The following is a 17,617-nucleotide window of genomic DNA, read 5'->3' as shown; positions in this document are numbered from 1 at the left end:
ATGTGCAACATGAAGCCAAAGAGACAATTCTGTGCATGAGCTGCATACACAAGAGGGTATGAGCTTAATAAGTAAATCTATTTGAAAACTGCAAAGTCAGCTGATATTTAAATTGTTGTATACTGGAGCAAACAAAAAAAAATTACAAAGGTGGGCATACCCTGTAATTATGGTGGATACCATCTAGTTATGTAATATCTAACGTCCAAATTTGGGGTCATTTTTCTGAAAAAGCCATTCTTAAATCACCACAGAGTAATACACTGAGCCCATCCCCAGCAATGGGGATGGGACTGCCTGATAGGGATGATCAGACCCATGGAAGCGCGGGTTCTGGTACCCAAATTAACTTTATTATGTCCAAAGTTCAATTCGGGTACCAGAACTTTACCCAAACTTGAACATGACCCCGAACCCCATTGAAATGTACGGAGACCCAAACTTCAGAGAAGGGACATTTTCTTTCTCTCTCTCTCACTATCTATAGCTTTGTCTTCCCGAACTATGCCCAGAACTGCGACCATTAAAACGGACTTTTGGGAGAAGGCCGTGGTCAGGGTTCACTATGCGTCCAGTATGAACCCCGAACTTCAAAGTTTGTGTTTTCTCATCTCCACGTGTCTGATATTGACACTGCAACAATCAATACAGGACACACAGTGGGAAAATAAGTGACAAACAGGAATACTATGTGAAAGGCAAGTCTATAGGTTTCCTTTAAGAGAACAAAAAAACTCAACAACCATTGATACTTCCCCTTTACCTCCAAACCACTTGGTTAGCTTTTCACATTCACAAGATTACATCAAAATGTCAGTTTGTGATCGTCCATATAGTTTACAACATTGGTGAAGTAATTTTAGACTTTTAGACTTTGTTTCAGTGATAGGACTGTTTGCAATTGCAGTCTGCAACAAAAAAATAACTAAATTAACCTCCATTGTCCTCATCGTATTGGCCCATGACATTTTTTCCCGTTTTAGGCAAAAAAAAGTTCCTTTCATTAAATATAACTTGCAGGCAGCTTTAGAATTGTAACATTAGGCATATATATTCATTGTCTGATGGACTCCAGATATACTGCAAACACACAATACATTTTCTTTGAAATGTTTCTAGAATTCGACTCCAAATTCCACCATGAGAAGTCAGTCGAGAGACACTAATCCATCGATGACAAGAATGATCTTCGAATTACATAGGTGAAGGGATTGTCCAGTCTCCAGCACCAGAGTGATTGTCACGCACGTCACAGAGGGAACACCAAGAAGCCAGAGAAGGTGGAGTACTGCCAGCCCCCAACCAGGTTGCCTTTCTCTAGTTTTAAGTAAACTTTGTCTTCTTTATCCAAATACAGGAGAACTCCATTGGTAGCTGCCTCACGAGTGACATCTTTGTCCCCAGCAAAAGCTGATATGACCGGCTTCCCGTTAAGCATCAGATTAACCTGAAGAAGAAGAGGCACCAATTAGATAAAGAAAAGACAGCAAAAATACATTTCAGTTGTCACTTCAGTCAGTCGAATTCTGTGACTTTTACTAAATGTAGCTCACTGTAACAATATACAATAAAGAAAAAAAGTTAATGTAGCAGGTATTTGTGAAGTGTAAAGGAAATTATACATGGTTTTCTAAATATTTAAAAAATATAACTCTGAAAATTTTGACATGCATTTGTACTGAGCCCCCTGTAGTCTGATACCCCTAAATAAAATCCTGAGTGAACCGTTGCCTACCAAAGTCTCATAATTAGTAAACTGAATGTATAATTTATTCTCGGTACAACTTAAGCTATTATGTGAAGACCTCAGAGGTTTGTTTGAGAACATTTGGGATCAAATAGTATAATCAAATCTAAGGAACACACAAAACAGATGAGGTAAAGTTGTGGAGAAAAGTAAAGCAGGGTTAGGTTATGAAAAAAATAGCCCAAGCTCTGAAAATCTCATAGAGCACTATTCAATCCATCTTCCAAAAATGGAAGGGCAACTGCAAACCTGCTAAGACATGTCCGTCCACCTAAACTGACATGCCAAGCAAGGAAAGCACTAATTAGAGAAGCAGCCAAGAGGCCCATGGTCACTCTGGAGGAGCTGTAGAAATCCACTGTTCACGTGGGAGAATCTGTGCACAGGACAACTATTAGTCTTATACTCCACGAATCTGACCTTCATGGAAGTGTGGTAGTAAGAAAGCGATTTTTGAAAGCAAACTATAAAAAATCCTGTTTGCAGTTTCCAAAATCCATGTAGGAGACATAGCTAGCATGTAGAAGAAGGTGCTCTGGTCAGATGAGACCAAAGTAAAACTTTTTATTCTAAATTCAAAAACTATGTGTGATGGAAATCTAACATTGCACATTACTCTAAAAACACAATTCCCACCATTACACATGGTGGTGGCATTATGCTGTGGGGATGGTTTTCTTCAGCAGGGACCGGAAAGCTGCTCAGAGTTGATAGGAAGATAGATGAAGTGCAATCGTCGAAGGGGTAATGTTTGTTTTTGTGGAGAGTGACATACCGGCCTTGGCATGCCAATGTAAGTAGACGTATTCACCATGAAGGGCTCCTCTGGGAAATTAAATATGCAAATTGCCTCTTCAGAAAATAAGAGACTCAGTCCAGAGCCTATCACCTAGCCAAATCAGATCTCATACTCTGCACTGACGAGCTCTAGATGTTCAAAGCTGATAGAAACATACCGTATATACTCGAGTATAAGACGAGATTTTCAGACCACTTTTTTGGGCTGAAAGTGACCCTCTCGGCTTATACTCGAGTCAGTGTCAGCGGGGGGGGTCGGCGGGTGAGGGGGATCGGTGCGGTGACATACTTACCTGCTCCTGGCGCTGTCCCTGCATATCCCATGGTCTCCGGGCAGCTCTTCCTGTGTTCAGCGGTCACCTGGTACCGCTCATTAAAGTAATGAATATGCATGCATATTCATTACTGTAATGAGCGGTACGTGACCGCTGAACACAGGAAGATACCGCCGGCTTCCGGAGACCATCTGACAGTGAGACGCTGCCAGGGACCGCGCCGGGAGCAAGTGAGTATATCGGGGGAGGTGAGCATTGCGCGATAGTCTCCTTCCTCGTTCCACCGCTGCACGCCGTTCTGTCTTCCGTCCTCTGGCTGTGACTGTTCAGGTCAGAGGGCGCGATGACGCAATTACTGTGCACGCTGCCCTCTGCCTGAACAGTCAGTGCAGAGGATGGAAGACAGAGCGGCGCGTGGAACGAGGAAGGTGACTATCGCTGGTGCCGGGGGCCTGAGCGAAGAGGTGAGTATGTGATTTTTTTTATTTTAATTGCAGCAACAGCAAATGGGGCAAATGTGTGGAGCATCGTATGGGGCCATAATGTGTGGAGCATCTCATGGGGCCATAATGTGTGGAGCATCTCATGGGGCCATAATGTGTGGAGCATCGTATAGGGCCACAATGTGTGGAGCATCTCATGGGGCCACAATGTATGGAGCATCTAATGGGGCCTCAATGTATGGAGCATCTTATGGGCCCATAATGTGTGGAGCATCTCATGGGGTATAATGTGTGGAGCATCTTATGGGGCATAATGTGTGGAGCATCTCATGGGGTATAATGTGTGGAGCATCTTATGGGGCATAATGTGCGGAGCATCTTATTGGGCCATAATATGTGGAGCATCTTATGGGGCCATTATTTGCCTTTGTGCAGCATTATATGGGGCATATTTTAATATGGAGCATTATATGGGGCGTGTTTTGTATGGAGCATCTTATGGGGCCCATCATGAACTGGATGGAGCAATATATGGGGCTCCTGATTAAATATGGATATTCAAAAACACTTAAACTACTGATGTCTCAATTAATTTTACTTTTATTGTTATCAATTTTTATTTTTGACATTTACCGGTAGCTGCTGCATTTTCCACCCTAGGCTTATACTCGAGTCATTAAGTTTTCCCAGTTTTTTTGTGGCAAAATTAGGGGGGTCGGCTTATACTCGAGTATATACGGTACATAACCCAAAAGACTTGCATCAGTAATTGCAGCGAAAGGTGGTAGGTGGTCCTACAAAGTGCAGACTCAGGGGGGCTGCATACAAATAAACATCACATTCTGTTAGCAATAAACATGATCCAAGAACACAGCTGGAAAATGTGATAGCATTTTATGAATTAGGTATCCAATCTATTTGGATCAGTAATGGAAAAACTGATGAAAAAATAATGAAAAACAAATTTAAAAAAAAAGGTATGTATTGAGGGAAACCATTAAAAAATAGGATAAGTACTGAGCCCATAGTCCGACGTGTCAGCATGCTCATGTAGGAGCTCAGTTCTTCTCCCTGCTAAATAGAGTGCTACAGAGCAGATCTTTAAGCAATCATTGTGGGTCTCAGGACCTGGATACCCACCGATCTATAGGACAAGTTATTTAGAGGAAAAGATGTGGAAAAAAATGGAACCCTTTTAATTAAAAGAAATGAATGAAAAAGAACAATGAGCTTGAGCTTGATATCTCTCCTTCTACCTGTTCTATATTTATTTGCATAGACTTAATAAAGGACTTAACTATTGCGCTAATTTCATGCAGGATTCTCCAGGGAGAGGTTTGATCCAAGGACCAAAATGTCAATCCTGCAATAAATTATCATTAAATCTGGTGAAGAGCTCATTGTTTGCCTTGGATATTTTAATGAGAGGGTTATGTAGACACGGACTGCTCCCTTATACATAAAGTTCTATATACACAGGGAGCGAGCATATATTGTATATCCACACTGCTGGCACTTATACCGACTCTGCCATGTATATTAGCAATCCCCAGCAGCGGTGGGAGATATGACCTACAGGTAATTTGTCATAACTAGGAGTCACAAACCTTCCTTGGATTTCCTGCATCCACTTTATCCGATAATCCAGCCTGAATAAATATATTCTCCCTATAGTAGTTTTGCAAATGAAAATATGTACCCTTGCACTTTCCCTTATTCCCAAGCCCTATTAAAAAAAAAAAGCAACTCCATCCATTTTGTGCATGCAGCGCCTAACCAGTCCTATGAGTCTCCGTGATTACAGAAGAACTCTTTGGATTTTCAAGAATATGTAGGGCAGATGACAGCAGGATCAGACTATGCAGTTTTTACTGTAGTAACCCTATGCAAACTATAGAAAATAAAAAAGTAAAAATTATAAAATTCTATATTTTTTCTTTTATTGGATTAAATTGTAGCATTTTGAAAACTGTAAACTCAACAAGTCTCTGACCTGCTTAAAGTGTGTGATTCCTTGGGTTCATTGTGGCTCCTGTGTGATTGACTTTGACGGTCACTGTCATTGTAATTATTCTTTTCACTTATGTTATAATGCGTTGGTAGAATGTTCCATCGCTGCAATACGGCATGTGCAATCTCAGATTTTTCAATTAACTTTACAGATTGTGTCAAAGCCATTTTGAAATAATTATAATTATTGGACAATAAAAGAGGCAATTATCCTGGGGATGACGCATAATGTGCACTGCAATCGACATAGATAAGGAATAGCGGCTAAAAAAGTAATTAGAGTCGGAATCAAAAGAGTAGAAGATTTAACAGAAGGGATAAAAGAAAATAAGAACAACCTATAAAGATGAAAAAAAAACACCCCCACCAGAAAAAATACATCCCTTTGTAGTATTGTACTATTGTGTATTGACTCACTTTCTTAAAAGGAATTTGTCAGAAGGATCAACCCTACTAAGACATCTATATGGGCATGTAGGTCATAGGAAGCTGAATAAAATGATACCTTGATATCTGTGATCCGATGTCTTATTCCAGAGAAATCCACATTTTTCTTATACGTAAATGAGCTATTAAGATCTATGGGCCGGACATAGATCTCCCTGAGGATTACTCTGGCACTACATTATTTTGCTTTGCCCATGGTAGGGCAGAGAGAAGTGCATCTGTACAGGAGCGCGATGGGGGACTCTGTGTAGATTACCACATGAAGCAGGGAAGAACAGCAATTGTAAAAAGAGAGAAGGCACCAGATCAAGAAAAGAGATGCCTATCGGACCAGACCTGGCCCAGTATAATAAAATGTCTTTTTTGTGCCTTGTAGAGTGGATTGGCGACATATACAGTTGTGTGAAAAAGTGTTTGCCCCTTCCTGATTTCCTATTCTTTTGCATGCTTGTCACACTTAAACGTTTCAGATCACCAAACAAATTTACATATTACACAAACATAACACAAGTGAGCACAAAATGCCGTTTTTAAATTACGGTTTTTATTACTAAGGGAAAAAAAAATCCAAACCTACAGGGCCCCGTGTGAAAAAGTGATTTATCACATCTTTGGGAAGCTGAGTTCAAATTCCCTAGCCACACGCAGACCTGATTACTGCCACACCTGTTCTCAATCAAGAAATCACTTAAATAAGACCTGTCTGACAAAATGAAGTAGACCAAAAGAACCTCCAAAGCTAGACATCATGCCGCGATCCAAAGAAATTCTGAAACAAATGAGAAACAAAGTAATTGAGAATCTATCAGTCTGGAAAAGGTTATAAAGCTATTTCTCCTTTGGGACTCCAGCAAAGCACAGTGAGAGCCATTATCCACAAATGGCAAAAACATGGAACAGTGGTGAACCTTCCCAGGAGTGGCCGGCTGACCTAAATTACCCCAAGAGTACAGCGACAACTCATCCAAGAGGTTGCCTCAGTTAAGGTCAGTGTTCATAGCTCAACCACAAGAAAGAGACTGGGCAAAGAATGGCCTGCATGCAAAGTTCCAAGATGAAAACTACTGCTAAGCAATAAGAACATAAAGGCTCATCTCAGTTTTGCCAGAAAACATCTCGATGATCCCCAAGACTTTTGTTGTGGACTGCAAGACAAAAGTTGAACTTTTTGGAAGATTTGTGTCCCATTACATCTGGCGTAGAAGTAGCACAGCATTTCAGAAAAGGAACATCATATGAACAGTAAAATAAGGTGGTGGTAGTGTGATGGTCTGGAGCTGTATTGCTGGTTCACTACCTGGAAGATTTGCTATGGTAAATGGAACCATGAATTCTGCTGTCTACCAAACAATCCTGAAAGAGAATATCCGGCCATCTGTTCATGTCCTCAAGCTGAAGTGCATTTGGGTTATGCAGCAGAACAATGATCCAAAACACACCAGCAAGTCCACCTCTGAATGGCTTAAGAAAAGCAAAATTAAGACTTTGGAGTGACCTAGTCAAAGTTATGACATTAATTTGATTGAGATGCTGTGGCATGACCTTACAAAGGCGTTTCATGCTCGTAAACCTTCCAATGTGGCTGAAATACCACAATTCTGCAATGATGAGTGGGCCAAAATTCCTCCAGAGCGTTGTAAAAGACTCATTGCTAATTATCGCAAACACTTGATTGCAGTTGTTGCTGCTACCGGTGGCTCAATCAGCTATTAGGTTTAGAAAGGAATCACTTTTTCACACAAGGACCTGTAGGTTTTGATTTTTTTCCCTTAATAATAAAGTCCTTCATTTACAAATTAATTTTGTGTTTACTTGTGTTATCTTTGTCTAATATTTAAATTTGTTTGGTGATGTGTCATATTTAAGTGTGATAAACATGCAAAAGAATAGGAAATCAGGAAGGGGGCAACCACTTTTCACACAACTGTATATAGCAGTATTCCTCTCCCCTCTGTGCCAGTCTGTCATTGTAAATTTGTCTACTATAAATGATATCTATAATTCTTTATGTAACACTTTCTCATGTACAGCACCATGGAATTAATGGTGCTACTGTATATAAATAATAATAATTAAAACATATTCTGTCATAGAGGGTTTACAGGTGCTGGCTGTACTTTATATTAGGCCGGCATCACACGTCTGTTTATTTCCAGTACCGGAAAAAACGGTGCTGGAGATATGGTGTCCGTGTGTGTAATACTTGCGGCACATGTGTTGCACTTGTGTGCAGCATCAGGACCACACGGACATTCGCCGGGGAAGAAGCACTACAGTAAGCACTGTTCCCCGGCGGCGGGTGCTGAAGATGGCTCTCATCATTCTCCCCTGCTCTGCCGGCGATCGGTACGAGCAGAGGAGAATGATAAGAGTTATGTTAAAGTCCAAAGGATGAGAGCAGGTGGCGGCTTTTGAGACTCTTACCCCCAACAACTGCTGCCACTAATAACAGTGACAGCAGGAGCGGATGATAGGGGTATTCCTCAGCTGCCGTGCCGCCTGCGATATAACAAAATAAATGAATGAAAAACTCGACATGGGTTCCCCCCTATTTTCTTGAACCAATTAGGCAAAACTCACAGCTGGGGCTGCAACCCTCAGCTGTCAGCTGCAGCAAGGTTGGTTATCAAGAATAGAGGGGACCCCATGGCGTGAGGTCCCCCTATTTTTGACAACCAGCCTTGCTAAAGCTCACAGCTGGGGGCTGGTATTTTCAGGCTGCTAAGGGGCCATTGATATAGGCCCCCCAGCCTAAAAGCAGCAACCCGCAGCTGCCCAGAAAAGGTGCATCTATTAGATGCACATATTCTGGCGCTTTGCTCAGCTTTTTCCCACTTGCCCTGTAGCGGTGGCAAGTGGGGTTAATATTTGTGGGGTTGATGTCACCTTTGTATTGTCAGGTGACATCAAGCCCATGGCTTAGTAATGGAGAGGCATCTATAAGACACCTCTCCTTTACTAATCCTATAGTTATTTGTTAACCTCTTCCCGACCTGTGACGCCACGTAGGCGTCATGAAAGTCGGTGCCAATCCGACCTGTGACGCCTATGTGGCGTCATGGAGGGATCGCGTCCCTGCAGATCGGGTGAAAGGGTTAACTCCAATTTCACCCGATCTGCAGGGACAGGGGGAGTGGTACTTCAGCCCAGGGGGGGTGGCTTCACCCCCCCCGGGGATATGATTGCTCTGATGGGCTGTTGAAAGTGAAACAGCCAATCAGAGCGATTTGTAATATTTCACCTATGAAAATGGTGAAATATTACAATCCAGCCATGGCCGATGCTGCAATATCATCGGCCATGGCTAGAAACTCTGATCGCCCCCCCCCACCGCCACCGATCTGCTCCCCAGTCCTCCGTTCTGCCCCATACTGTGGTCTGCTCCCCTCCGTCCTCCTGTCCGCTCCCCCGTCCTCCTGTCCACTTCCCCCGTGCTTCGATCCACCCCCCCGTGCTCCGATCCCCCCCGTGCTCCGATCTCCCCCCCTCATACTTACCGAGCCTCGCGGTGTCCGTCCGTCTTCTTCATGGGCGCCGCCATCTTCCAAAATGGCGGGCGCATACGCAGTGCGCCCGCCGAATCTGCCAGCCGGCAGATTCGTTCCAGGTACATTTTGATCACTGTGATAAAACCTATCACAGTGATCAAAATTAAAAAAATAGTAAATGAACCCCCCCTTTATCACCCCCATAGGTAGGGACAATAATAAAATAAAGAAAATATTTTTTTTTCTTCCCCCACTAGGGATAGGGTTAGGGTTAGGGTTAGGGCTAGGGTTAGGGCTAGGGTTAGGGCTAGGGTTAGAATTAGGGTTAGAACTAGAGTTAGGGTTAGATTAGGCTATGTGCACACATGGTGCGGATTGGCTGCGGATCCGCAGTGGATTGGCCGCTGCGGATTCGTAGCAGTTTTCCATCAGGTTTACAGTACCATGTAAACCTATGGAAAACCAAATCCGCTGTGCCCATGGTGCGGAAAATACTGCGCGGAAACGCTGTGCTGTATTTTCTGCAGCATGTCAATTCTTTGTGCGGATTCCGTTTTACACCTGTTCCTCAATAGGAATCCGCAGGTGAAATCCGCACAAAAAAACACTGGAAATCCGCGGTAAATCCACAGGTAAAACGCAGTGCCTTTTACCTGCGGATTTTTCAAAAATGGTGCGGAAAAATCTCACACGAATCCGCAATGTAGGCACATAGCCTTAGGGTTAGGGTTGGAATTAGAGTTAGGGTTGGAATTAGGGCTAGGGTTGGAAATAGGGTTAAGATTAGGCTTGTGGTTAGGGTTGTGGTTAGGGTTGGGATTAGGGTTAGGGTTGGGATTAGGGTTAGGGGTGTGTTGGGGTTAGGGTTGTGGTTAGGGGTGTGTTGGGGTTAGGGTTATATCTAGAGTTGGGATTAGGGTTTGGGGTGTGTTGGGGTTAGTGTTGGAGTTAGAATTGAGGGGTTTCCACTGTTTAGGCACATCAGGGGTCTCCAAACGCAACATGGCGCCACCATTGATTCCAGCCAATCTTGCGTTCAAAAAGTCAAATGGTGTTCCCTCCCTTCCGAGCCCCGACGTGCGCCCAAACAGTGGTTTACCCCCACATATGGGGTACCAGCATACTCAGGACAAACTGGGCAACAATTATTGTGGTCCAATGTCTCCTGTTACCCTTGCGAAAATAAAAAATTGCTTGCTAAAACATAATTTTAGAGGAATGAAAAATTATTTTTTATTTTCACGGCTCTGCGTTATAAACTTCTGTGAAGCACTTGGGGGTTCAAAGTGCTCACCACACATCTAGATAAGTTCCTTGCGGGGTCTAGTTTCCAAAATGGGGTCACTTGTGGGGGGTTTCTACTGTTTAGGCACATCAGGGGCTCTGCAAATGCAACGTGATGCCCGCAGACCACTCCATCAAAGTCTGCATTTCAAAACGTCCCTACTTCCCTTCCGAGCCCGACTTGTGCCCAAACAGTGGTTTACCCCCACATATGGGGTATGAGTGTACTCAGGACAAACTGGGCAACAACTATTGGGGTACAATTTCCCCTGTTACCCTTGTGAAAATAAAAAATTGCTTGCTAAAACATCATTTTTGAGGAAAGAAAAATGATTTTTTTATTTTCACGGCTCTGCGTTGTAAACTTCTGTGAAGCACTTGGGGGTTCAAAGTGCTCACCACATATCTAGATAAGTTCCTTGGGGGGTCTAGTTTCCAAAATGGGGTCACTTGTGGGGGTTTCTACTGTTTAGGCACATCAGGGTCTCTGCAAACGTAACATGATGCCCGCAGACCATTCCATCAAAGTCTGCATTCCAAAACGTCACTACTTCCCTTCCAAGCCCCGACGTGTGCCCAAACAGTGGTTCCCCCCCACATATGGGGTATCAGCGTACTCAGGACAAACTGGTCAACAACTTTTCGGGTCCAATTTCTTCTGTTACTCTTGTGAAAATAAAAAATTGCGGGCTAAAAAATAATTTTTGAGGAAAGAAAAATGATTTTTTATTTTCAAGGCTCTGCGTTATAAACTTCTGTGAAGCACTTGGGGGTTCAAAGTGGTCACCGCACATCTAGATTAGTTCCATGGGAGGTCTAGTTTCCAAAATGGGGTCACATGTGGGGGAGCTCCAATGTTTAGGCACACAGGGGCTCTCCAAACGATACATGGTGTCCGCTAACGATTGGAGCCAATTTTTCATTCAAAAAGTCAAATGGCGCTCCTTCCCTTCCGAGCCCTGCCGTGTGCCCGAACAGTGGTTTACCCCCACATGTGAGGTATCAGTGTACTCAGGAGAAATTGCCAAATAAATTTTAGGATCCATTTTATCCTGTTGCCCATGTGAAAATGAACAAATCGAGGCTAAAAAAAATTTTTGTGAAAAAAAAGTACTTTTTCATTTTTAATTTTTACGGATCAATTTGTGAAGCACCTTGGGGTTCAAAATGCTCACTATGCATCTAGATAAGTTCCTTGGGGGGGTCTAGTTTCCAAAATGGGGTCACATGTGGGGGAGCTCCAATGTTTAGGCACACAGGGGCTCTCCATGGTGTCCGCTAACGATTGGAGCTAATTTTTCATTCAAAAGTCAAATGGCGCTCTTTCCCTTCCGAGCCTTGCCGTGTGCACAAACAGTGGTTTGTGACCACATATGAGGTATCGTTGTACTCAGGAGAAATTGCCCAACACATTTTAGGATCCACTTTATCCTGTTGCCCATGTGAAAATGAAAAAAATTGAGGCTAAAATAAATTTTTTGTGAAAAAAAAGTACTTTTTCATTGTTACGGATCAATTTGTGAAGCACCTTGGGGTTCAAAGTGCTCACTATGCATCTAGATAAGTTCCTTGGGGGGTCTAGTTTCCAAAATGGGGTCACTTGTGGGGGAGCTCCAATGTTTAGGCACACAGGGGCTCTCCAAACGCGACATGGTGTCCGTTAAAGATTGGAACCAATTTTTCATTGAAATAGTCAAATGGCGCTCCTTCCCTTCCGAGCCCTGTTGTGCGCCCAAACAATGGTTCCCCTCCACATATGGGGTATCGGCGTACTCAGAACAAATTGTACAATAACTTTTGGGGTCCAGTTTCTCTTTTTACCCTTGGGAAAATAAAAAAATTGTTGCTAAAAGATCATTTTTGTGACTAAAAAGGTAAATGTTCATTTTTTCCTTCCATGTTGCTTCTGCTGCTGTGAAGCACCTGAAGGGTTAATAAACTTCTTGAATGTGGTTTTGAGTACCTTGAGTGGTGCAGTTTTTAGAATGGTGTCACTTTTGGGTATTTTCAGCCATATAGACCCTTCAAACTGACTTCAAATGTGAGGTGGTCCCTAAAAAAAATGGTTTTGTAAATTTCGTTGTAAAAATGAGAAATCGCTGGTCAAATTTTAACCCTTATAACTTCCTAGCAAAAAAAAAATTTGTATCCAAAATTGTGCTGATGTAAAGTAGACATGTGGGTAATGTTATTTGTTAACTATTTTGTGTCACATAACTCTCTCGTTTAACAGAATAAAAATTCAAAATTTGAAAATTGCAAAATTTTCAAAATTTTCGCCAAATTTCCATTTTTTTCACAAATAATTTTTGCGTTTATCGACCTAAATTTACCACTAAAATGAAGCCCAATATGTCACGATAAAACACTCTCAGAACCGCTAAGATCCGTTGAAGCGTTCCTGAGTTATTACCTCATAAAGGGACACTGGTCAGAATTGCAAAAAACGGCCAGGTCATTAATGTCAAAATAGGCTGGGTCATGAAGGGGTTAAATAAAGACACAGCCAGAATAAAGTCCTTTAATTGAAAAAATGACACAGACTCCTTTAATATTCTCAATTAAACCACACTTACGACCTCGCCTAATTCCACTGAAGCCCTCGATCTCCTGTAATAAAAATAAAATAATAAAACAACAATATACCATATTTGTCTATCTTTCTGTCCCACGCTGTAATCCATGTCTGGGGGATAATTAGTTTTCAGCCTGGACGGTGCCAAGATGCGACCGTTCAGGCTGAGAACCACTGGGGAATGAGATGCTGCAAGCGCAGCTTCAGTGACGTCACTTAGGCAGTGTTCCCAGCCGGCCTGAACTGCGGTGACCTCAGGAACGTGGGAAAAAGTCAGTGATGAGGTCACCGGAGTTCAAGCTCAGTGTCTTGACAGCAGATCACCGAGAAAAATTCTCATGTAAATCATATTATTCCCAGTGTTCAAGATTTAAAACAAGTCTAATTGACAATGAGCGTCAAACTCATTGTCAACTAGACTTGTTTTGAAATCTTGAACATGTTTCACCACCACTTCGAATGACTTCTTTATTTCAAGGTCCAGACTTGACCTTGACAAGTCAATATAGTGGTTTCTGGTTAGGTGTAAACTAGAATGAAGAGACTAGCGCTAAAGTGAAAAAATAGGTTTCCAATCCATGCAATTTTTTTTTATACTTGTTTCATTTGCCAATTAAAAATGATCTCTGGAACTGCCATAATTATGAGAAGCAGTCATCAAAGATCTATAGAATATAATCTGTCAGCAGGTTTTTCCTATTAAAACTAATGGCAGCACAATGTAGGGGCAGAGAGCCTGATTCCAGGGACAGGTAACTTGCTCAATCCCTTGCTGTAGTTTCAACACAATCAGTGTTTTATCAGCCGGAGATTATAACTAGAGGACTAGGTGTCTTGTGCCAGGGAGTCCAGCTAACACTGGATGTTCGGGCAGCTGAACCCAAACAGTACAGTACGGATGGCAAACATTACTGTTCAGGTTCGCCCATCTCTAGTTTCTGCCCCCAAATCATGCTGCTCTCAGCAAAGTGAGCAATGGTGTGCAGAAGACATGGCGAAGCACAAGTCTTTAAGGGGCTGTCCACCTCTGGGGACAATTTTCTTTTTTTTACTTAAATACCTGTATTTAGGGCTAAAAATCATTTTGGCAATTGGGTTTAGGGCTTATTCACAAATCCGATTTTTCCACGTATGAAAAATACTGACCTATTATTATAATAACACTATGATCACAGTGTAGTCCGAGTTTCATCCATTTTTCTCGTAAGTGGAGAAATTTAAAAAAACACTTTCTCCACCTTCATTCTGACACCCAATGTCACCTGAGAGTGGCCCGATTTTTTCACGAACCCATAGATTTGTATTGCTGATCTTGATTTGACCCTTGGGTAAAAATTGGACATATCATTGATATTTTCTACAGACCCCTCAGTTCTTTCAAAAAAATTGAACATGCACACAGCCCCATAGACTAATACAGGTATGAGTACTACCTGTGAAAAGCAGACATAGCACTTGTACGTGAAAATTAGACGTGTGAATAAGCCATTACATTGTAGTAGTTTGCCTTATGTTTTACAATGTATATTGTTGGCTGCAGAATGAGTTAACTGTGTATCCATCAATGAGCTTGTTCTGAAGGTGCAATAGGAGAGTTTGTAGCTTTTTCATCTGACTTTCTCAAGCTGATTTATAACCACAGACCACATCAAAGTTGAATGTGCTTGGAAACAAAGATCCTCTAAAAGCTAAATGGTGCAAAAATTATAATAAAACTCAACTGCAAAAATTTACCATATTTTCCGGCGTACAAGACGACTTTTTAACCCCTGAAAATCTTCTTAAAAGTCGGGGGTCGTCTTGTACGCCGGGAATCGCCTTGTACGCCGGGTGTATATGGTGGGTGGGGGGGGGAGTGATCCTGATGACGACGAGGGGGCGTCTCACAGGAAAGTGAGTATCCCCCATTACCTTATCATAGCGCTGCAGCGTGGGGTCTCTGTGCTGGGAGCGGCGGCTGCTGTGCTGTGCTGTGGCGGCTCCTCTTCTGCAGTGTGGGGCCTCTGGTGCTGTGGGGCGGTGGCGGCGGTGGCGTATCTTCATGCAGTCGGGGCTCCTCCGGCATCTCAAAGCCTAGAAGCCCCGCCGGCAACTCCATCGGTGTAATGCGCTGGCCTCCGGGAAAATGGCCGCTGCTTAGATTCAGATCTCGTGTCCCGAGATTTCGGGACGAGATCTGAATCTGAGCATGCACAGCCCCCAGCGGCCGGGCCACCGCATCGCACCTATTGAGCTGCCTCCGGGAAAATGGCCGCTGCTCAGATTCAGATCTCGTCTCCCGAGATCTCGGGACGAGATCTGAATCTGAGCAGCGGCCATTTTCCCGGAGGCCACCTGACCGCATTGTACCGATGGAGTTGCCGGCGGGGCTTCCAGGCTGAGATGCCGGAGGAGCCCCGACTGCATGAAGATACGCCGCCGCCACTGCCCCACAGCACCAGAGGCCCCACACTGCAGAAGAGGAGCCGCCACAGCACAGCAGCCGCCGCTCCCAGCACAGAGACCCCACGCTGCAGCGCTATGATAAGGTAATGGGGGATACTCACTTTCCTGTGAGACGCCCCCTCGTCCTCATCAGGATCACTCCCCCCCCCCCCAAAAGGCACATATTCACCGGCCCTATAAGACGACATACGGTGTATAAGAAGACCCCCAACTTTTAAGAAGATTTTATTTTTTAACTGGTAAAGTTGGGGGGTCGTCTTATACGCCCAGTCGTCTTATACGCCGGAAAATACGGTATGTGTAGCCACAAATACATAAATTTAAAAAACTCAAAACTAGCTGCCAGGACTGCACCGATCACACATCGGTTGCATATCCTATCCTATAGGACTGTCCGGAGAGGTTATCTATCTATCTATCTATCTATCTATCTATCTATCTATCTATCTATCTATCTATCTATCTATCTATCTATCTATCTATCTCATATCTATCATTTAGGGTACTACTCCTGGTGGACACCGTGCAGAATGTCAGACACACCGTACCACACGTTGTTGCTATAGGAGACACAACTCATTTTCTAAAAGAATATTCCATAAATCTTCCTAGAAAGGTGTTGACATAAGAAGTGAAGAACAAATGATCTATGTAGATTATTTCTGATATTTTATGCCATTTTAAGACAGAACAATGACGACCTTTCTGCAACAGCCGATAAAACGAGAATGGGCGAAAATGCCGGAAATGTGATTAATTTCAGTCTACGCTTAAAAGTCATTTTTTTTTCTTTTATATAATTGTTTCGGGCTCATAAGAAAAGTTCTCAAAGTGGAAAGAATAAATGGCCTTATGTGTCATTAAGATGTTTGCTGGAATTATTATTACGGTCAAGTGACGCAGAGTCTTGTGCGATTATGGTCTTTATGGACGACAGAGTTAAAATCTGACATTCTCGTAGAATGATATCATTTTCTTTTTCTGATGTATCCGATAGAATTAATATTGTCTTTAGTAGTATTTTATTTATGGCTTTTGATAGCTTTAGTCATTAGATAGATATAAAGATTGATAGATAGATAGATAGATAGATAGATAGATAGATAGATAGATAGATAGATAGATAGAGTTGAAACTAGAAGTTTATATACACTATATAAGAAACATGTATGTTTTTCTCAATATCTGACATGAAATCAGAATAAACCTTTCTCGTTTTAGGTCAATTAGGATTACCATCATTATTAATATGTACCAAATTCCAGAATAATGAGATGGAGAGAATGTTTTAAGGCAATTTTATTACTTACTACAAAGTCAAACGTTTACATACATTTCATTAGTATTTGGTACCATTGCCCTTAAGCTGAATGACTTGGGTCAAATGTTTGGGATATCCTTCCACAAGCTTCCTACAATAGTTGGTTGGAATTTGGGCCCATTCTTCCTGACAAAACTGGTGTAACTGATTCAGGTGCACATTCACGTTCATCTCTGGGACCCAGAACCCGTCTCCTTCCTGAGCAGGATGATGGCTAGACATTTCCATCTTGTTTGTACTTGCGTATAATTGTTTGTACAGATGAACGAGGCACCTTCAGGTATTTTGAAATTGTACCCAAAGATTGGCCAGACTTGTGCAAGTCCACAGTTCTCTTCCTGATATCTTGGCTAATTTCATGACTGAGACATTCCCATGATTCTACACAAAGAAGCAGTGGCTTCAGAAGCTTCAACACACATGGCATCATTATATGGGCAGTCTAGAATTGTTTATAGGCATAGTAATCTTAGTGTATGCAAACCTTTGACTTTGCAGTAAGTAATAAAAATACCTTAAAACATTCTCATTATTATGGCATTTGGCAAATATTAATAACTAGATGAAGGCCCGATGCTATTGCATCGGGAGGGCGGTAATGTCACGATGGGGGCAGGCTTTGCAGCATTGAGAATCTCTCCCCCCCATGTGCTCACCCACCTATCCACTCTCTCTTTCCCCATGTGCTGACTTATCCCGTCTGTGCTCTCTTCTTTGACCTGTCTACCCCATGTGCTATCCCTCTTGTCTGCTGTCTCTCTCCTTCCTGTGCCGTGTTCTCCCC

At 42.6% G+C, this 17,617-nt stretch overlaps 1 protein-coding gene across 1 annotated transcript in view; it reads right to left on the bottom strand.

Annotated features, from left to right (window-relative positions):
• Positions 1 to 692: 692 nt before the first annotated feature.
• Positions 693 to 17,617, bottom strand: part of CBLN4 (cerebellin 4 precursor) — a 72,725-nt gene continuing 55,800 nt past the window's right edge. The window contains exon 3 of the mRNA XM_077253170.1: positions 693 to 1,447. Coding sequence (XP_077109285.1) covers positions 1,250 to 1,447 — 198 coding nt within the window. The 3' untranslated portion in view covers positions 693 to 1,249. The remainder of the gene's footprint in view (positions 1,448 to 17,617) is intronic.

Source organism: Ranitomeya variabilis, chromosome 4 (genome assembly GCF_051348905.1).
Source record: "Ranitomeya variabilis isolate aRanVar5 chromosome 4, aRanVar5.hap1, whole genome shotgun sequence".
In the NCBI taxonomy this organism is placed as follows: domain Eukaryota; kingdom Metazoa; phylum Chordata; class Amphibia; order Anura; family Dendrobatidae; genus Ranitomeya; species Ranitomeya variabilis.
This window is presented reverse-complemented; position numbering and strand designations above follow the sequence as displayed.